Consider the following 22,837-nt stretch of genomic DNA (forward strand, 5'->3'; position numbering starts at 1 on the left):
CGGCCCTCACAGTTCTCACCACTCAGAGATGGAGTTTCATCGCCACGTTGCCTCTCAGGTGAAGTCACACCTGTGCCCAGCACTCGGGGCACTTGTAATGGGGATTAGGACTGAGTCATGGCGGCCAGGCTGGCTTTCTGACCTGTGAATAGTCACGGGTCCCCAGACAGAGGCTCTGGGGCAGAAAGAGCCCCGGATTCTAGGAGAAGCGTATCATTACTTTCACGTGCACATGTCCCACGTATGCTTCGCTATCCAGAGAGGGCTTTGTTTCCAGCATGCTATGCAAACTTTGACACTTACTCGTTGAGCTCCAGCCGACGAAAACACTTTTGAACGAATAAAAGGTCTGTGTAGGTGGTGTTGTGACTGTGTGACGTATATTTAAAAGAAGAAATGTTTTGATATTAACCATCTCCCTGCTAAACTAAAAAAGCTAGCGAAGGGGCTTCCCTGGTGGCGCAGTGGTTGAGAGTCCGCCTGCCGATGCAGGGGACACGGGTTCGTGCCCCGGTCCGGGAGGATCCCACATGCCGCGGAGCGGCTGGGCCCGTGAGCCGTGGCCGCTGAGCCTGCGCGTCCAGAGCCTGTGCTCCGCAGTGGGAGAGGCCACAACAGTGAGAGGCCCGCGTACCGCAAAAATAAATAAATAAATAAATAAATTTAAAAAAAAATTCTAGCGAAGGGGATGAGGGCACATAAGTTGTCCGACTGTAGATTTTGAAAACAGGGAACTATATTCAATATCCTGTAATAAACCATAATGGAAAAGAGTATGAAAAGGTAAATCAACTATACTTCAATTAAAAAAAATTATTGCCTAAAATTAAAACAAGAATATGGAAAAGAATATATATATACACACACATACCTATATAACTGAATCACTTTGCCATACACTTGAAACTAACACAACATTGTAAATTAACTATACTTCAATTTAAATTTTTTTTAAGTATGTATTTAGACTTATACATTCATATCAATAAAAAGGAGCCTATATTATTCCCAGATAGAGTTTGTATGCAAAGCCTAGGATAGCAGTTAGCACAGGTATGCAGCCAGAAGTTTCCTCTGGACACACACAGCGAATGTTACCACTGCCGAGCTTGTTTTTCAGTGAGCTCATCCGACAGGCACGATGAAATGAGGTCGAAGGGAAGTTTCCAGAGCTTCAGACTCTTGGTTTCTAACTCAACTAAGAAAAGGTTTTAAAAAGGAGAAATCCCTGACCCAAACCAAAACAGAGGGAAAAAAACTACTGTTGCCTAAAGCAACTGAAGAGAAACACAGTGTTTGCACGGCTGCCCTCTGCCGCTGCGCGTGATGGGGAATCATTTTTGCCGCCAGCGGTCTTATTTCTGTTTCTCAGACCCACGCACCATTTTGCTGAAACACAGCTGCAAGTGAATTTCCACCCATCTGGGCACACTTGCTAACTCTCCTGAAGCATCCAAACTGCAAATATCAACCGCAGCCATCTCCGTCTCCCCCTGTGATAACTTTACCTTCAAAAATATTATTCCATTCTTTTTCCAGCCTTCTGTATGACATAATCAAAATCATGGACACACACTTGCCTCTCTCTCTCTCTCTCTTTGGAAAACCCCTACATTTCCTCATATTCTAATTGCATTGTCAAGTGTTTTGTTTGGTTCATTAATTCCTTCCCAGATGATTTGCTCCTGGTAGGTTTCTAGCAAGTTCTACCCAGGTCTAATAAATCATCTTAGAAAACGCTGCAGGTTCTTCTCCATCCTAGAGACTAGAGTTCTGCAGCCCTGCAAGCGGTTTTATTCTCCTTCCTCTCACAAGATTATCCTCTTCAGCTTCAATTATTAAAGCTCTCTAACCATCCAATAGCAGAAGAGAGATTGCAGAATGGAGGGCTGGCCACCCTCTCACTGGAGCACCCCATGGCTCACTTCCCTGCAGCATACTCAGGGTTGTTTTGTCATCTAAACAAAGTTTCTCCAGGTGGCTGCAGGCAAGGGGTCCGTCTCCTCTGTGTCCCCTGCTGGACCTGAGAGTCAGGGGGATGACTGAAAGGACGTGCTACCCTGATGGGATGCTTCCATGTAACCAAAATGGAGAGCAAGAAAGTGAAATCAAGAGGTTGTTTGTTTGTTTGTTTGTTTTTTTACATCTTTATTGGGGTATAATTGCTTTACAATGGTGTGCTAGTTTCTGCTTTATAACAAAGTGAATCAGTTATACATATGTTCCCATATCTCTTCCCTCTTGCGTCTCCCTCCCTCCCACCCTCCCTATCCCACCCCTCCAGGCTGTCACAAAGCACCGAGCTGATCTCCCTGTGCTCTGCGGCTGCTTCCCACTAGCTGTCAAAGCAAGAGAGAGGCATGGACATATATACACTACCAAACGTGAGGTAGATAGCTAGTGGGAAATCAAGAGGTTTTAAGTGAGTATCCAGAGGATGTGAAAGGGTTTAGGGACACAGGTCTTGCTCCCAGGAGGTGACTGAATTGTTGGAGCAGGGGATTATGGGATTGTGTCTAGAAAGGCTGTAAGGCATAGGCCAGGTGTTGGGTAATCAGAAATAATCAAGGAGGGCCCCAGGGTCCACTGAGATTGATCCTACATTAAAAGTCATCATCATCATCACCTAGAGTAATCCCCTCATTTACAGGTGAGGAAACTGAGGCCAGAAAGGACCCGTGGTTTCTTTTGACAAAAAGTATAATATTTTTCTTACTTTATCTTCTTGGTTCCCAGCATTTATCAAGGACAAGACTCATGCGTATGTGATTTAGTACTTTTAACCCAGTTCATATTTTCTACAAATATCTCTAATTTTATTTTTGCTCAGTTCAACAGACTTATCATGGGCCTCCTATGTGCTAGGTATTCTGTGCAGTTGAAATATGCAATTATTCTGCCGTTCTTATTGCCCAGAGTTTAATCACCAAAAAAAAAGCGAGGATCAATTATTATAATGGGGTCGTAGTTTAAGCCCTTCAGTGCCTGTGAAGTCAAGAGGGAGAGTCATTTTATTTCCTATTTCAGAGGTGATAAATATCCTAGAATGTCATCATTATTCTTTTTGTGCCATTTGTAAATCACATTTATAAATCTTTGAGAAAGGAGTACCAACTTAAGTTTATTTTTGATTCATAAAGGTTCTAAATCTTCCCAGTTTCTGTTTCTTCCACCGTAGATGTCTCCAGAGTTGGTTATTCCCACTCATTTTCATTGGTTCTTCTTTCACAGCCAGTATTTCCAGAAATCTGCATTAACTTCTCACAGCAGCCACGAGGTAATTGCATATTTCAGTGGAGGTAACTTAGGACTTATACAATCTATTGATGTAAAGTTGTTCCTGGGCTCTGGTTGCAAGGGAGGGGTCTCAGCAAAGTATGACTGTTTTGGCAATCCAGGAAAGATGTGTCCGGATTCATTACTGCATGTAAGCACTCCTAAACGGAGTGGTCGTACATATTACAGATGAAATGTGAGCTCGTAGGATGAAGTGTTTTTCCTCTTGGAAATGTTATTCCAATTTAGAAATACATCTCAACCCAGCAGAAAAGAGGCAAATATTTTCTCCTCTAACCTAAATTTCCTTAACAAATTGAACAGTAACTTGCAATTAAAAACACAGAATCTTCCCAAAGTTGAGGACAGACACGAGGTTAGCTTTTGTGCTGTAATTATGTCAACTAGATAAGCAGTGAAATGGCACCCGTCCCCCAGTTACGCAGCATCGCTCTCCAAAATGATTCTGTTAGCATAAAATATGGAGTCATGTTCCCGACTCTGAGAACACGTGCGCAACAAGGGCTGTCCCCAAAAACAGAACAAAACCAAACCAAGGGCTGTCCTGCCAAACTGCAGGCTTCAATTCTGCAGTTTTTCTTTCCCTTCTTACCTCTCCCTGTGGGAAGATTAGGAAATTTTTCATAATGAAAATGCCCACAGTTAGCTATCGTAATACCGCTTGGAACTGCTGATGTCCGGTAACGGTCAAAACTAAAAATCCAAAAATTCTCGTCAGTGGACATGGTTTGCATTTTTCATACTAAAACACCAATAACGTGGGACAGTTTATGTGAAGGACGAAGAGTGTTAGGAGCAAGTGGGTGGAGCTCCGCTTTTTGAAGCTGGGGAATTTGTGTCCCGTTTGCCAGAGAGGATTGTTGAGATTCGAGATTGAGTAGCTTTTTCAATCAATCGGCAAGATAAACCGTGCTTCCTCTTCTAATCTAAGCTCCTTATGGTTTTCCCGCAAAAGGGTGGAGATCCAGGATTCCAGAGTCTTAGGAAGCAAAGTCTCCAGCAATAACTAGGAGCTTCGGTCCGGGCAGGACGCTCTCAGCGTCCACGTGAACTTGTGAGGAAAGCACCCCAAGAAGGAGCAGGGAGCAGGGACTTAGGACCCCGCCCATTAGAGAGAGCCTCTAGGCAGGAAGTAACCCAGTAGCAGAACCACCCACATTATCAAGAAACCCAGGACCTGCCTAGGTCCCTATGCAGTTCAAGGTGTTGAGATTTGGAGCTTGCGTTTGTTTTGTCTTGAAAGTTACACCTCAACAGGTATTTTACTTTGCAAAGAATGCTATATTTGGAGTTAGTAGCTCGGGCCAGCTTGAACTTGGTCTCCTGTTGAATAGCTATGGAACCCTTAGGCAAGTCACTTACCCTCTTGAGTCTCAACTTCCTGTGAAAATGGAAAGAACTCCCCTGGTGGTTGGGAGGGCTCCACTTTCCAAATATCTCTTTGGTCTGCTTGTGCCACTCAGTCGCCTCGTTCCTAGCCTCTTCCAGTCCATTCTTCACACAGCAGCCAGATGCTGTGATCATGGTTCTAAGATGTGAACCTGAACACGTAGCCTTTGAGTCCTGTCACCTCTCCACCACCCCCACCACACCCCCCTCCCTCGCTTAAATCATCTCAGAACCAAAGTCCTATCTGTAGCCTCTGAGGGTCAACATCATCTGCACCCGCCCACCCCTCTAGTCTCATCACATCAGCATCTCGGTTCCACCTATCCCGATCCTCGTGTACCAGGTTTCGTCCAGCCTCAGGGCCTTTGCACGTGCTTCTCCCTCCGTCTGCAATAATCTCTCCTCTCTTCCTCTCCATGTAAATCCTGGTTATTCTTCTGATTTGTCCTCAACGTCTCTTCCTCAGAGGAGCCCCCTCTTCCCAACACCCGCCCTCTTAACCCTGCCAGGTTCTCTTTTCTTCCCTCAGTTACGCGATTATTAGCATCTGTCTCCTTACCCAGACTATGAACTGCCTGGGGCAGCTCCCATTTCTGGTTTTGCTCACTAATGCACTGGGGTTTCAGTAGGGGTATTGGGCACATAATCATTCCCAGGTTTTGTTATTCATGTGCTGATTGCACATGAATAAGTGATTGAGTGTACAGTGCTAAGCCTCGTGTATGGTACATAGAAGATACTCACAAGTGTTAGACAGTATTTGTTCAAAGAATCAAGTAGCTTTGGTCTTTGGAGGACATTTCGAGTTCCAGCCCTGCTTTCTAGTTTTCCCCTGATGTGGAACTTTTAAAAATGCTTTTTAGGAAATTGGAGGTATTTGAGAAGATACAGCATAATTCATTAGAAAGGTGATTATGGACAAGCCAACTAATGATTACTCCTATATGAATGAGGTCAGAAGGAAAACTAGCCATTCTCTAAACATTCAGGGGTAGTTTTATTTTCATACTGACACCAGGCCCTTCTCAACTGATTTTTTTTTTTTAACCACTAAGATGACATTTAATTTCTACAGCGTTTTCTTCAAGGATCCTCCACAGTCATTTTAACAGACGTTTTACTAATCGGTCTGTAGACCACTAAATGAACTAGTTGGTGATGCAGGAGCCAAAATTAGTTTTCATCTAAGTGATATGCATCATAATTTTATTTCTTTGGATAGAAAACCGACAACAAACCAACAAGATTCCAAATCACTGTTGAGGTTACACAAATCCTTGAGAGCCAGGAAATTCTATTCAAAGTGAATCAACTTTAGCTTTGATTTTCTTTCTGGAATTCATTGGTTTGTTGCCTGACCTTCGTGTTCTTTAGAGATAGTTAGGAAATTTCATAATCTTGTTAAGAGCAGCAAATAAAGTGCAGGTCGTTAAGGCCAGTAAGCATTTTTCACAATTAGATCTCTTGGCCCGACTCCTCTTTAAGATTCAAAGGCTTCAGAAACTCTGAGGCTACTTATTTCATTACTGCTCAAGAATGTTCTTTTTTAACAAAAGACTACTTTTGCCCTAATTGGACTATTTTAAATGGTGTTCCATTGCCAGAGCTTCGCAACATGCCTTGGGACATGGACGTTCGTAGGACAGACAGGCTAAAATCTGATGAGACAACTTAGTGAGAAAAGAATTTAGAGAAAAGATAGATTCCCTTCTGCTTTGAGCTTCTCTACAGTTACGTAGGAAGGGATGGGTTAGTGAACATCATTACACGTGGTGTCATTACCACCACGAGTTCCTGGGAAAGGTGAGCCCACCTGGTTCGGCATGGAGGAGCCCACCCATCCCCAGCAAGGCACGTCCAGTGAATGTCCTCCTTTGACGAGGATCTTTGTTCTTCCCAGTTGAGAGTATGTTCCTTGTCTAGGGCCCACCCCTCTCTCTTTCTGATGACACCGTTTCATCCCAGGTTCATCCCACCATCCCTTCTTGGGGTCAGTATAATCAGCCATTAACACTTCCCTTCGCTTCAAGGCTGAGGTTGGGTCATAGCAGTCCAGCTGTGCTGCCCAGTGGTTAGAGCATGCACTTGAAGTTGGGCAGGCCTTGTTCAAATCCCATCTCTCCTGCTCATGAGCTGCACATCTTTTAGGAAGCTGCCAGCACTCCTCGGACTTTTACTTCCTGGCCCATAAAAGCAGAGGTAATACCGCTCACCTCACCATTGACCTTCTTACTGTGAAATGGGATGAAATTGTGCACGTAAAGCACTTAGCACAGCACCTGGCACAGAGCAGACACCCAGTGCTTGGAGTGCACAGGATCACATCCTTGAGATGGATGCCAGGATCCAGAAAAGGCTTTCTTTCCCCATAAATGAGTGGGACGTAAGATCTGTTTTATGGGTGTTCTTGTGATTTATTTGCAGCTAAGCTTTTACTGAAATTTGACAGCTGGAATCTTTAGGAACCACATGTGGGCCAGTATCTCCTGTAAAAGTGGTGACTACGAGCCAGACTCCCTTCTAAGCCCTTTTCTACAAACCTTTACAACTCCATTTATAGATAAGGCACAGGGAGAGGTAGGTAATTTGTCCAGGTTTGTAGGGTTATAACAACAGCTAACACTGGGCCCTGTGCTTAGATCTTTGTCTCAAAACCCTAGGAGGGAAATACTTTAATGTCCCCCATTTCCAACTGGGACACTGAGGCACAGGGGTAGAATGATTTACCCAAAGTCACACGTCTGGTAAACGGAGCAGGGATTCAGACCCCTGTGTGTCTCCCCCCAGAGCCCCGACAGTGTTCATTCTTTACCCAGTGTTACTGGGCCTTGGTTACCACTGTATCAGTGCCTGGCACATGATGGGTTCCCCAGTAATTCTCCAAATGAGTGAGGACAACAGATAGCTAACGTTTATGGAGCCCTCACTCTGTGCAGGGCCATGCACCCTAATTACTTTCTCTGCACAGCCTAATTAATTCTAACACCACCCAACGAGATAGGTCCTGCTGTAAACCCATTTCGCTGGTAAGAAAACTGAGGCACTGAGAGGTTAACTTGCCCAAGATGCTACAGCACATAAGTGACACGGCCTACGTTGAAGCCGAGGCAATCAGCCCTAGGGCTGGAGCTTACAACCTTCACCGCGGACCCCCACGACATGTAAAACTCCTGCCTCTTCTTGCCCGTCTTCATGCAGTATCCGTTAGAAGCCCCTCCTCACTTGAAACTTAAATGACTGTGGTGACATGAAACATCACGAAACATTGTTGTAAATCCTGTGTGACGACAATTCTGTTGATGGAAGAATCTTCCTACACGCCCCTTCCTCTAATGGTCAGAGACCCGAGGGTAGAAATTTTATTCTAGCCAGCCCTCTAGTCTGAGGAACTCAACTAACAAATTTAAGTTTGTACAGGAGATTTATGAGACCAATATGAAGTTTATACCAAGGAGATGGAAATGACATAAAATGGTTTTCATAAGGCTTTGCTGTGATGCTTGCAAAAACCTGGCCACGCTTTGTTCCTTCTACGTGCGGCTATATTTGCTGTTACCGTAGGAGATCATGCCAATATGGATGGTTAAATGCAGTAAACTTGACGTGTAGAAAGAAGCGTGAACCCTTCTGAACTAAGCGTGCGTCTCCCAATTCAAGGCGAAAGCCACCAGCATCCTTAGCGGAAGGTCTTCAGGTGCACAAACACTCTCTGTGCTTCTGGATTTCATCCCCGTTAAATGGTGATGATAGTAGCACCACCCTCATGGGAAGACTGCGTGAGTTAACGTAGACAGAGTGCTTAGACTAAGTCTTCGTCTGGCAGGACAGCAGGGTGCTGTCCCCCTGTTGGCTGTATCACGATTGACGTGTCAGAGACTCCAGCATTTGGCCTCACGTATTCTGTTCACTCATTAGGTACCAAGGTGAGCGATGCCGCACAGAGAGCTTCCTCGGAGTGTTCAACCTGGATGTCCTCAGGGAGGACCCCTGTTGACAACCCTCCTGGTGCGGGGTGAGGTAGCCGAGCACCCAGCAGTCCCCTCCATGTATCCAGGACTCAAGTGTAAATGCCCGTAGGCCAGGCCATCGCGCGCTTCCACCACTCCCGACTCCAGAGCTGGGCACCCGAGCGGGCCCAAGGCCAGCCCTTCTGGCTTTCGCTGTGAGTTAGAGAAGGGCCCGCCTTCTTCTGGGCGGACACACCTGTAGCCCACCTGTCCTCATCACCTCCCGGCCTGGGCACGTTGCTCACGGTTGAGTCTGCGCCCCTGCTGGAAGGGGGAGGACGGATATGGGGAGGAGAGAGAATGGTCCGAGAAAGAGAAAGAAGCAATTTCCCATTTTCGGATTTTTCGGTGAGGTCTGTCAATTTGGTATTTCTTATTTCTTTCCTCTCCATTGGGGATCAAGGTTCCTTTTTTTTTTTTTCAAGGTTCCTTTTTGACTTCTAGTGGTTCCACCTTGTCACCTGCAAGTTCAGAACCCAGGGACTTCAGGAGAGCTTAGCTAGGGCTGCCTTGTTTCTTCACAAACACTCCAAGACCTCTCTGGGCCTCATATATTTCATTCTCCAAAACATCAGAGGGTACTTTCCTTGATACCACTTTGATCGTATCAAGAAATGGAACAGGAGACGCTTTAAGATCGAAAGCACTCCTCACGGAATATGTATGTATGTAACAAAATACAACACACGTTTTATTCTTGTTTGGAATCTGACAATTATAAAAATGGACACATAATCAGGTTTGTGTCGATCTTAGCTATGAATGTAAGATCAGAGCGAAAATGCTTTTGTTTCAAGAGTAGGAAAGACCATGAAATGCCAACAACTGTGCACGAGAGGAACATGACAGTCTGCAGATGCGTGAATAGGTCACTCAGGTGATAAATTATTTGCGAGGCTGCTACATGCTAGCCGCTGTGCTAAGCTCCGGGTGTCCTATAGTGAACAAAACACACAGTTCTTGCCCTTGTGGAACTTAGGGCCCCATGAGAAAATGTCGGCCATCAACCGAAAATCAAATAAGTACATAATTACACATCTCAAAACAGCTGTGAAGGGTGTGATCCCGTTTGACTCAGCGACATCTCCTGTGGGAACGTTCTCCAGCATCACTAGTCTACAGGTAGAAACGGGGAGGCAGGTGACTGGCCAGAAAGATAGGCCAGGGCTTTTCAGATGAGTAAGAAAGAATAAGAGAGGGGCAGGGATGGTTGAAGACATTTGCGAGAACATTCTCCCGGGATGAACAGCGCTGAACCCTTGGAATGTGAAGGACCGTATTTAACTGACTTGTAACCTGAAACCAGTCCCTCCTCCAGCATTAAATACATACCCGGAAAAGACACTCGCGTTTCAAAGAAGGACTTAAGGGACCTAGACTGTAGAGAGATTCAGCTGTAGAAACACCTTGTTTCCAAGTACTCACCACTGGGCTTTCCTATGATATGTTGAGCTGCTTCTTTAAATTACCACCTTTAAGATGAGGTTAAAGTAGGCATGTTCATTTTAAGATGCAAAATGGTTCAAAACCACTGTAGTTTAATAGACCTCTGTGACCTATCGTTCACAATGGGATTTCGGGGTGATGAAATCAAGGCTTCCAAAAGGAGATAAGCATCATTTTGTTGATGAAGATAGGATTTTGACCTGAGAAGAAAAGCATCTTGTAATAGTGTAGGACTAAGACTTTTTAATCTGAGTACATCTATGATTTTTAGCCTCTTTCTTTAAGATGTGTCATCTATCACTCGGAGGCTGGTAGCCATGTATATTCTATATTTAGGGGAAAAAAAAAACAGTAAAGCATTTTGAAACATGATAGGCTTAAGTTTGACAGAAGGAAGACTCCTCTGATAGGAAAATTAGCCAGGCTATACATTTCATCCACACAGGGCACTCAGAATATAATGAGGGGATCTTCCCGTTGAAGAAATACCAAACCTAGGAAAAAAACATCAGGACACATTTAGAAATGACCATGGACAAACCTCACTGCGGTCCTTACTGCAAACCGAATGCACCCGTACAGATGTAAGTTCTACTACATCGGAACTGAGGTCTCTGTGAGTGTAGTCTCCTTGTTCATACCGTCTTGAAAGTGAGTACTTTGCACAGAAACATATTAATTTGAACACCATTTGTTCACTAAGACCCATATTCCTTCTTCACCGCCATAATACCTCTATTTTAGATAAGTTGGCCTTCCCTTTATCAAGCCCCAGAGCAGACTATAAATTTGAAATAAATTAAGGCAGACAGGAGTTTGCCTGAATGAAAGAAGTTTTTTTAATCCAACCTAAATCAGGGCTTGAAACCTTTTACTTTTCGGTATGTAGTTTATTATCGTCTATTGCTTCCAGTGGAATCTAAGTTTTAATTAGTTTGACAACATAGGTGTGATATTTTACAGAATGCAATCACTGCCCCTGTATTTAATTAAATGAACCCTATAAAACCGGGGTTTTAGCCCGGGGCGTAATTTATAGTAGGCTGAATTGAAAACTGCATTAGCACTTTATACTGGGGTCGTTTGCACAGAAATCGAGGTGATCGTGATACGCAGATCCTCAGAAACCAACTGTCTTCCCATAAATAGAAAGGTATTGCCTAATTCAGAGAGAATATGCTATGTCTTTTCCAGATAGATCTTAAAATACCACGAAATGCTTATAATTATGTTGTAGGGAACTTTGAAAGCTTTCTGGCTCCTGTTTTGAAAGGTGATTTTAAAAAGCGTATGACAGTAGTTTCACCAGTGGAATTTCTAGGTAGACCGTGAAAACCAAGAGTCTTTCTAGGTCGTGAGCTTAATTACCGTTCCAGCGTGTGTAGATTTTGCCTTCCTCGGCCAGATCCAACCTCTCATTAGATGCCACGGTGAAATGCTACCCACAGTGCATTTCATCTGACCATTTCTTAAGTGGCTTGCACCTCCTGTGGCCTCATTTTTCCCCAAGAAATCCTTCCAAGTAGTATCCCGTCAGCCAAGAGGGGAACGAGTCTCCCTGAGTAACCTCAGAAAATACTTGGTGAATGAGTGAAAGATGGACAGCTGGGTTATCCATGAAATGTACCCCCATGTGGAAAAACCTACCAGCTTTGCGTTCGTTCTCAGGACCGTGGAAAACATACCCACGGGCCCCTCATGCAAAGAGCCGGAGTCATGCTACCCAGGCTTAAATGCAACCGGGAGGGAATCCTTCCGTGCCCTTGGCATCTTGTCCCTGGAGATCGTATGCTAAAGGACCTCTTGAAGGTCCCTTAGTGTCCTGTCACTTTTGCAGCAGTGATGTTTGCCCTGAGATAAAGGAATTGGATTTTCACCCTAATGGCACCTACATCCCAGGGGACCATCCAGAGCCTTAGGTGAATAACGTAAGCATTTAATTTATAATAAAGTTTACCATCAGCGTTTTTTCTCCCCAAACATTCCATTTCCTTGGTTTTAGAGCTGCATAAACTGTTTTAAAGGCAATCTGCTCAATTGGGCGAGTTAATGATATTTAATCTGACTGGGCCAAACGTCACGGGATGAGCATTGCGCCTGTAATTGCAGCCATCATCACCGCCGTCTTGTGTAATGTACATGTAATGCTAATCCCGGGAATAAAGGTTGTCATTCTCGGTTGGCTGACGGCATGCACCGGACTCATCACCTCGCTGAGTCTCTCAATGATGTGATTCCAAGATGACAGGGTAATAAGTGTTATGTGCACAAGGTAATTGCAAACAAATTTGGCCGCAAAAATGGATTGTCTAGGAGAGTAAGTCCCTGCCTTGTCTCATCGTCTTTTAAGAGAATGTAATGATGCCTAAAATACGTTGTCAAGAAGCTTGTGTGGCGGGGGTCTAGGCGTCCTGTAAGATTTCTCCGTTGCACCGCCCGCCCCAGAGAATCCCAAACTGCGGACTGAAAATATCAATATGTATGTCGGTAGCGGAGGAACGTTTGGGCTGGGAACTTCCCTGAAAAATCAAGAAGCCTCTCAGTATACAAATGCCTCTTAAGACCACCTAACTAGGCTGCTTTTGCTTCTTTGATTTGCAGACTCTTTTCTCCTGGGAAAATGTGACTGTTGTGGGGTAGGATCCCCGTGAGCACTGGTATCTTAGTAAACTCTTATGATGTGCAGGCTAGGCTGTAAAGTAGATTATCTCATTAAACTTTATAATAACCCTAAGAGGCGTGACACTATAATTACATTTATTTTGCACATGAGGAAACCGAGACTCAGAGGGAAATAAATTGTCCAAAGCGACAGTCCGGAGTCTAACCCTGGTCTGATTCCACAGTTTGAGCCCCTGGGCACTGCAGCCCTGAGCCGTAAGAAAGGAGCGGGTCCCCTGGCTTGTGGAGCGGCATATTGGAACTGTGTTTGATTAACATATACAGGGCACCGGGCTCCTGAAATTGTTGGGTCCGCTTCAGTGGTCAGAACTGCCTTTCCGTGGGACCCGGCCGTGAGCGGGGGTGACGATCTGGTGGGGGATGAGAGGACGCTTCACAGTCGCCGACCAAGTTCCTGGCCTCCCTTGGGATTTGCCACCTCCTCTTTCTCTGCATCTTAGGCCCTCGGGATGTTATGGGTGCCGATGCATCCATGCCGTTGAATAATACCCAAAGTCAGAGGGATTCGGAAAAGCTTGCCTGCGTCTGTAATCGTGTGCGCCCGGACACAGGGCAGCTCTTTGCCCCCGAGAATCTTCTTAGCTTAGACTGCTGCAGACGAGTCCATCCTTTAAGTGTTGTAGGTACCATTTAAGCATCTGCTTAGCGGTTCTAGCATTGGTTTAGACACCTGTACGAGAAAGCAATAGTTGCCATCACTTTTCTGTACAAAATAATAATAATAATAAGCTGAGTAAAATACACTCCTAATCAGAAAAGCATTTTCACTCCCTGTTTTATACACATCAGAGGAACGTCTGTAGGAACAAATACTACACTCCTGTCTAACTTTACAGTGCATCGGTGCAATATCTATACCTATTGGGGTGTTTGGGGCTGCAGGGAGTTAAAATACAAGTGAAAATGGCCTCAAGTATGAGGATTGTGTTATCAAATATGACAAGAAGTTTGGGGTTAAGAGGTTCTAAGCTTGGTCGGTTCATTTGCTCAAAGATAATCATCAAGAGACCCCAGTTCTCTGTTTTTCTGCTCTGCATCCCTTAGTGTGTTAACCTGGCCTTAGAGACCCGGCTCCATGTCTAAGCAAAAGGAAGCAGACCTCCACAATGGGCTAAAGCCAATTAAACCCACATCTCAGGTCTCCCCCAGAGGGAATGCTCTCTGATCTGGTGGAAAGGAAACAAAGTCCAAGCTCTTTCAGCAGAGAGGAAGCAGGAGGAACAAGGAGGGGTGCTTTTTATCAGGCAGCTGACCTTTCCGCTGAGGTATTTGCAAGACCTAATTATGTGGATAAAACGTAAAGACTCCTAGGATGGATTTCTTTTTTTTTTTTTAAGACACAGTTGGAAGGCTCCCTTAGAAGAAAGTCCCATGCTCGTTCCTGTTTGGCAAAAGGCCAACTTGCAGACCCATTCAAAAGTCTTACTGTGAGTTCACTGTGGGTAAAACTACCTTTAGCACACGCCATCCCCAGCATGGCGAGCTGGCACTGGCCAAACCGACATCTCCTCAGGGTGCTGTCTACGGCATTCATTTAATCCAGGGAGAAATTTACTATGGCATCATAAATTCGTAGATGATTTGACTCCCGGTGTCACGCATTAACGGAAAACACGGCTCAGACAGTTCGGCCTTGGCGCGAATTTCACAGCACTCCAACTTGGGCTTCATTCCCCCACCCTCACCTCATCCCCAAGCCCTCAGAGTTCTAGGCTCTGAGCAGGGAAGGGGTCGAGGTGCTCAACTGGTTTGCAAAGCTAGGAAGAATTCCTTCATGTCCTTTCATTCTGTCCTCCATGGAGGAGGAATGAAGACGGCCGTGGTGTTAAATCCTGGTGTTTCCACTCCTCCAGGGTGAAGGATGGTAAGAGTTTGATGGTTCAGCCATTCACTTATTTACTGGTGCACCTGAGTCATTTTGCAGCCCACAGTTGCTGCTCTGCCTAACTCCGTCATGATGATAGTAAGTTACTTAAGTGGACTGAATCCAAATCATTAATAATCTCCACTGGCGATTCATTTGGGCTTCATTACAAGGAAAGAATCCGACATCTATTCCTCAACCCAGCAGTTGTTTGCAAGGCACTCCAACCTAGAGTTCTTGTCCCTGTAGGGCCAGAGTGAAAGGGCTTAGGGAAAAAAAAAACCCAGAAAAACTGCTGCATAATCGGTATTCATGTTCTGCTTGGCAAAGAGAAACCGAAGTGCTCTACCTCAGGGGACAGACCTAATCGTCAGTGTGCTTCGAAGTACACGATGCTAAGGTGGGGCATGTAGACGCCAGACTAGCAAAGGTTCGGTGTTGGTTTTGGCATTTACAAATAAATGACATGAGTTTGTCAGTGGTGCTGTCCAGAGAAGATCTGAGAAGCCAAGGAACTTCTACAAACATATATTCTGCGGAATATGATTCCTATACCATCATTTTATATTGGCCTTTAAGCAGTATACATACCACTTGGGGGATGGTATCAAAATATTTCAGAGCCTGATAACTCTCATGTGAGTGCAGTCATGAGACGTCACCTAGCTATCGGAACACGATGTCGTAGTCCTTTGCTGTGGGGAATGGGACGGGGAGGGTAAATAGCTGAGCTTCCATGTTGCTTGGAATAACTTCTTTTTCTAGACATAACGTTCCGGCTTCTATTTCCTCTCGTGTAAGCTGTTCTAAAGACAGCCGTGTTCAGTTAGTTCGGATTCTATCGTTGGAAAGAATCCTGGATGCAGCGTCCGAAGTTCTGACCCATCAGTCACCAGCAAGGTCATCTTGCGCAGTTTATTTGTGGCTATAAGGGGAGAGGGATGCACGTACTTCTGGTCTTTCCAGCTTCCCATGACTGTGATGACGGACGTGTTAAGAGGCGTCTTCATTTAAGTCGTGTGGTAGACAGTGGGCACTCGGTAAGTGTAGACATTGAGGATGCAGCAGTAGCAAAGGACTGTGTGCACAGTGGGAAACAACACAGCAGTTAAGCTAGCTGCTGTTTCCCGAACATGGGCCAGAATGTCAGGTCATTTGAGTTCCTCCTTGATACTTGCCATATCTACCTGTGACCTGTATTATCACTTACTTAATATTCTCATTGACTTTTTAAGGAAAAGCAAAGGCATTCGTTTAAGAAGGAAATGTCATATCGCTTCCATAAAAGGGAAACTAATCTCACCTGACAGGAACTGGGAAAATACACACCATTAAAACAGAACAATATAATTAATTTCCAGTTAGCTAGTATGGCCCATAAAGGCTGTGAGCCTGAGGCTGCTCTTTTCTCTCCCAGGCAAGATGAGAAGGGGATGAAATTGTGTTAAAGACACTCCAGTGGGAAGCCACGCCTTCCCCGCCGTGAGATTTATTATTTCATGCCTGATCTGCACACCTCCAAACCTACCGCCTTCCCACCAGGCATTCCTGGGGAAACGTGAAACAGAGCAGTGAAGTCCTCGGACGCCCGCACGTTTTCCTTTTAGCTGCTTACACACGAAAACCGTCTTTCCGGCTTCCGCTTAATTATAATCCTCTCCCCCTCTACTGTTTTTCGACAGGTTAATGGCAAAGACTTATCCAGAGCAACTCATGACCAGGCTGTGGAAGCCTTCAAGACAGCTAAGGAGCCCATCGTGGTCCAGGTGTTGAGGCGAACGCCACGGACCAAAATGTTCACGCCTCCGTCAGAGTCACAGATGGTGGACACGGGAACCCAAACGGACATCACCTTCGAGCACATCATGGCTCTTACCAAGATGTCCTCGCCCACCCCACCTGTGCTGGATCCCTATCTCTTGCCCGAGGAGTAAGTCACATGGTGATGACTCTTAAATGTGTTAAGTGTGGTACAGAAGTACAGAGAAGTTGGTTTCTTCCCTTCCGTGTGGTGAAAACAATGAACACATCTTACAGTTTTCCCCCAAGTTGCCCACGTTTCACTTTATTGTTTATAGAGGCAGTAAATTGAATCCTGCTCAAAACCGCTCCGACATATTAATTACTTTGTTAGAACCCTGGAGCGGAGTTAGTCAGATTATATTCGAAGAACAAAATGACTTACAAATGTCATAAAAGTTGTTTCCGAATGAAATTTAATCACCGCAAATGGCAGTGGGAAGGTTTGGTAGTTCTCACTAGAGGGAATGCTGATGGTTGTTTTAAAGAGACAGCAAAGCAAGTTGTGAGTGTCAAGAGAGCCCAGGAGGTTGTGCCTTCTGCTTTCTTGGGTCTCATTTCAAACCTGGATCCATGGAGTAAATTCACACGTGCCTCATATAAGCGCTGCAGTTACCGATTAAATAACAGCTGTGATGCAGCGCATCACGTAAATTACTTTACACACGACTCTCCTCTTACCTTACTTACTGCCAGAGATATCACGTAGTTCAGAGGCTCCGAGTTGGACAAAGCCTAATCTCTAGCTGTGTAACTTGGGTAGTTGATTTCCCTGGGCCTTATTTTCCTTCTATTAAAATGGGATGATAATCACATTATAGAATTGTTGAAGGATTAAATGAACCAATGCGTGGCAGGTTCTCAGCGTGGCATACGGTAAGCGCTGGATAAATGATAGTGGCGATCACTGGTAATTTAGTGATGGATGTAAAATATGGAGGGACAAAAATGAAGAGCAAGAAATTTTCTCAGGTGGACGAGTGGCTTAAAAGATGTCCATTTTAAGGTGGCTCTTCGGATGTGATTTTGCACATCTCTGGACAAGGTGTCCACCTCCCCTTCTTAGCCTCTCCGGTTGATGTTAGAGTCCCTCCTCCCATCTTGCTGCTGGTTCGGATCATTGCCTTGATGCCTCATTTCCAAGGGCATCTCCACCTCTCCTAGGGAGATCCTCTGAGCAGTACCTGTTGGATTCCTATTAGTAACTCAGTAGCGGGAGTGAGTACACGTTTCCTGTTCTACCAGATTCCAGACAGAGGCTGGCCTCTCATCCCGTGGTTCTGACGGTTAGCTGTCATCAGAACCCAGGGCTAATTCCCCAGGCGTGACAAGGTGAATTGGGCGGCGGGCAGCGTGTAAAGGTAGAGGAGGGGGTGCCCCCCCGCCCCCGATCCCGTCTGACACTCAGAGTGCATAAGGCAGTATGCAGAGAACTGTCACCTCACCCATTTCTCATGACTGTCCCTTCTGTGCCACGAGGAACTGCGGACTCAGCAGTGGTACTCCATGAAAGTTGGCAGCTGGATGGAAAGGCAGGTCTGTCCCACCGCAGTGTCAATACTCCATAGCGTGCCAGTTGCTAGGAAACAACTGGATGATTCACTGACTACAGTCATTCAAATCAGTTGTTGGACGTTTTAGACCCAAACTGCCTTTCACATTGATGAGGCCTTTAAGGCTACTCCTGACTCTCGATGTTGAACCGTCACAATGACAGGCCTTTTAGAAGCTAAACCCTTAATTTCCTCTTAAGTCTAGTTAACGTGACATGACTCTTCCCCCAAGGGGCAATTTGAGAAATGTCAGAAGAGTGCAGAGGTCAGTGCTCTCCTGCTTCTGGCTGCGAGGTCAGAGGACAGCAGGAGTGTGCATCAGGGCTGAATGGGGGAGTGGGGGTGGGGCGGGGGGGGTTACCTTGAGGCTTGAAAGCCCAGGCCTTCCAGCAGCGTCCTCAGTACTAACAGCCCCTTAAGTGCAGGCAGCATATTTGCCTGACGGGTGCAGAAAATTGAAAGCCAGCCCTCGTTTGAATGACCGCTCATGTCTGGTCTGTTGTTTCAAAACTAAGCGCCTGGGTGAGAAGACCAGAGCCCACTGATTGCCCTGTTGACCTTTGAGAACGCGGAGGTTTGGGTCCCCAACCAACCATCAGGCTGAAGCTCTCCATCCGCATCTGACACCTTTCAGAGCCACAGACCTGACTGAGCATGTTGTAATTCCCGCTGGCTTTGGTCCTAGAGCTTCCATTAGCGGTGTTTCCAAAGAGGTGGTGGGCTCTGTGAATTGTGCTGTACACTTGTTAACCTAGAGAAATGCAAGCTTCCGTTCTCCTAGGCATGTGTACGCATGTGGGTCTGCATATATACACACACGCATTATATGTGTGCCTGTATGCACGTGTTCTGCATACGTATACGTGTATACTGGGTGATGTCAAATGTATTTCTCGTTGCGAGACAATCAAAGAAGTTTGAAAAGAAACGTCCTAGATGACAGCATAGCAGTTTCAGTTTCACAGCCCTTTGAACCTATCTCAGAGGCCGGCACATGTCTTTAAGTGTTGCCTGAAGTGAAGCTTTTTTCTCCCCAGAGATAAAATCTAAGAATGAAGCCATGAGCAGTCAATAAGAGTTTGTCTCCCACCTACAGACTGAGTTAGAAATTAGTCACATTGACTCACATGACTAGTGGGCCAGGGAATGATCACTGCAAACCACGAAGCCAGTCCCTCTCTCACCGTGCATCTTTTTTTTTCTTAACAAGTTTTTTTATTGCAGTATAGTTGATTTACAATGTTGTGTTAATTTCTGCTGTACAGCAAAGTGATTCATTATGCATATATATACATTCTTTTTTATATTCTTTTCCATTATGGTTTAATCACAGGATATTGAATATAGTTCCCTGTGCTATAGAGTGTGGGACCTTGTTGTTGATCCATTCTCCGTATACTAGCTTACGTGTGCTTACCCCAATCTCCCACCCCATCGCTCGCCCTCAACCTGCATCTAAACTCCTTCTTGTGGAGGAAATGGGCTTTAGAGAAGATGGTGGAAATATTGTGAGGGAGGTCCTGACTGTGCCGGGAAACGCAACCAGAGGGAAGTGAACTGAGTAAGAACCTCAGCCTCTGAGAACAGCCCCTGTGGCACTGATGGGCCTTGTGATGGGGTGATGGGAACAGATACTTAGAACTGCAAGCAGGGCCTTAACGATCTTTCATCTTTTTTCAGGCATCCCTCAGCCCATGAATACTACGATCCAAATGACTACATTGAAGGCATCCATCAGGAGATGGAGAGAGAGGAGCTGGAGCTGGAGGTAAGAAGCACGTCCCTGGCTCGTTTCAATACTCGCTGTGAAGGCTAATACGTCTCTATCAGCGTGCATTGAGATTACGGATGCTCATGGAATGTCCACCTCTCGTGGATTTCTTTTAGAAGAGCCGCGTTCAGTGGGTTGAGGCCTCCTTGGAACACTGCTTTGCAAGAAGAAGGGCTATTTAATAACCTTTATAGGACAACACTGCTTTTTGAGGATCATTGTGACAAAGCAGAGGTCTTTAAAAAGCTATCAAATATCTCAGGAGCTAGATTTTTGGAGTAGGATGTCGACTTTGTAAATCTTTGGTATTTCGTTAACTTTATAGCAGTGGGTTCTTTAGTTCCATCTTACTTTCTCACACCTTTGAGAATCTGATGGAAGCTGTGGTCTCTCCCTGGAAAAATGCTCCCGTCTCTAAGAGTTTGCATGTGATATCTGGAGGGTCACTGAGTTCCCACAGTATCTGCCGCACGTGGCCCACTCTGCCTTACAGTTGTTTTGTTATATCTGATACACCAGAACCGCTGTTTGCTTTCTCTTTCCCTTTAACTTAACCCAACTCCTTTAAACTAAGGTAAATTTTTTTTTGAATTTTATTTTATTTTTTTTGATACAGCAGGTTCTTACTAGTTATCTATTTCATACATATTAGTGTATATATGTCAATCCCGATCTCCCAATTCATCCCCCCACCACCATTGTCCCCCCCGCCCCCCCGCTTTCCCCAACTTGGTGTCCATACGTTTGTTCTCTACATCTGTGTCTCTATTTCTGCTCTGCAAACCGGTTCATCTGTACCAGTTTTCTAGATTCCACATATATGCGTTAATATACGATATTTGTTTTTCTCTTTCTGACTGACTTCACTCTGTATGACAGTCTCTGGGTCCATTCACATCTCTACAAATGACCCAACTGCATTCCTTTTTACGGCTAATATTCCATTGTATATATGTACCACATCTTCTTTATCCATTCGTCTGTCGATGAGCATTTAGGTTGCTTCCTCGACCTGGCTATTGTAAATAGTGCTGCAGTGAACACTGGGGTGCATGTGTCTTTTGAATTATGGGTTTTTCTGGGTATATGCCCAGTAGGCGGATTCCCTTTTCTCCACACCCTCTCCAGCATTTGTTTGTAGATTTTCTGATGATGCCCATTCTAACCGCCGTGAGGTAATACCCCATTGTCGCTTTGATTTGCATTTCTCTGATAATTAGTAATGTTGAGCAGCTTTTCATGTGCCTCTTGGCCATCTGTATGTCTTCTTTGGAGAAATGTCTATTTAGGTCTTCTGCCCATTTTTGGATTGGGTTGTAAACGAAGGAGAATTTGAAAGGAAATGCTGTATCCCTAGCTCAGTCAGAAAATCGGCATCCCTTGACATGAATGGAAGGTGTCCAATAAATACAGCGGACACGAGGCAGTGTTATTAAATCCTGGTACTTGTCACTGGTACCTGCCCAGGGCTGGCTGCCTGGGGCCCGTTCTCTCCACTGCCTCCTGCTGCCTTTCTCTCTGTCTAAGGAGATGGGCTAGTATCACAGAAGTGGTAAGACTAGCCCAAACTGAGGCTTTCTACCTAAAGGAAGTAACCTTCTCCACGTGAACTATCTGAGAGCATCTTGCTTTTAGTGGGAGGAGGCCACTCTGAAACGCCTCCCTAGAGCCTTCTTATTCAAAGTGTGGCGCAAAGACTGGGACAGCAGCTTGTGGGGGGTTGTGAGAAATACAGAATCTGGGCCCTCAGACGTACAGAATCAGAATCTGCATTTTACCAAGATCCCCAGGTGTTGCGGTGCACAAGTCCCAGGGCCCTTGACCCGGAGGCCCCAGGCCCAGGCAGAGAAGCCCAGGCTTCCATTTGCCCTCGTCCTGAGTCACACACGATCGAGGCTCTGTGCGTTTCCTTCATTATGGCGGGAAGCTGTACCTCCGAGCCTCGAATACCACCCACGCCATTGGGGCAGAGTGAAGTCCCATGGACTAGAGATGACTAAGCCCCTCACGGACATTCAAGACTCTGCTCAGACTTCTTCCTGTTGTTAAGTAGAAAGCACAAAGAGAGCCTACGCGCACGCTTACATTCATTTCTGCCCGCCTGCGTTGACTGAGCAACTGTTACGCTGAATACCCTTTTTGGTGCTAGAAAGGCAAAATCAGCAAGTCATCACCCTGCCTGCCCTTCAGGAGGCCATAGTCCCTTTGGGTCATCAGCCATTAGCTTAGACGTGAGCTTTTCATCTAGAAAACCAAACTGTGGCCATTCTCCATCTACAGCTCCTTTGAGCAGTCATCACGAGGTACCATGAGTCCGTACCAGGCAGGAAGGCTGCTTTTACATTTGGACTTTCATTTAGAGCCGCTTGGACGTCACCAGGTTATTTCTGTTAACTAAGTGAACCTGGTGGTTTTGGGTGAGCGGCGCGTCCCAAGTTCTGAGGTCAAGATTCAGGTAGGTTCTCTCCGTGGCCCCTCACCAGGAGGGAATCTCCAGGAGAGGACGGTGTGTATACTTCCAGGAAGGCTCTGTTGCAGAGGCGTGTCTCTGGAACGTCACCCGGTCAGTTCGAGAGGGTTAATGAACAGCAGCACGGCCAAGAGCTGGCATTCCTAAAGCAGACCCAGTTTTCTGGGGGAACGGCGTGTACCATCATCGCCGCTTCCTCGCAAGATTTCTTAGAGCCGTCAACAGTGTGTCCCTGCTAGGTCCCATCAGCCTGTTGGGTCCCCCCACCCAGGCTTGCTGTGAGTAAGGGGGCCAACCTCAGCCCACCACCGCTCCTCGTGTTAAGTTGAAGTAGATCAACATCTGCCCCTTTCGAAAAGGAACCCGTTCCATGGATATTATATAGGAGGAAAATATATGAGTGTTTGGGGATATTATGGAAGCAAATGCACAGAGAAAAACAGATGTTCTCTCTTTTAAAGCACACAAAATGATCATATTTAGGTAAGTGTCAAATCCCTGTTATTGTGAAACTGCTTAGCGTTAAAAGGATTACACCCCAGTATACCCAAGGGTTGA

The 22,837-nt window shown here is 45.6% G+C and overlaps 1 protein-coding gene across 3 annotated transcripts in view; it reads left to right on the forward strand.

Annotated features, from left to right (window-relative positions):
* The window catches only part of PDZRN3 (PDZ domain containing ring finger 3), a 247,234-nt gene that overhangs the window by 203,624 nt on the left and 20,773 nt on the right, over positions 1-22,837 (forward strand). For all 3 annotated transcript variants that reach the window (XM_030867737.2, XM_060308000.1, XM_060308001.1), the window contains 2 exons: positions 16,368-16,615; positions 19,719-19,806. In XM_030867737.2, coding sequence (XP_030723597.2) covers positions 16,368-16,615; positions 19,719-19,806 — 336 coding nt within the window. The remainder of the gene's footprint in view (positions 1-16,367; positions 16,616-19,718; positions 19,807-22,837) is intronic.

The sequence above is a fragment of the Globicephala melas genome, chromosome 11 (assembly GCF_963455315.2).
Source record: "Globicephala melas chromosome 11, mGloMel1.2, whole genome shotgun sequence".
Classification (NCBI taxonomy): domain Eukaryota; kingdom Metazoa; phylum Chordata; class Mammalia; order Artiodactyla; family Delphinidae; genus Globicephala; species Globicephala melas.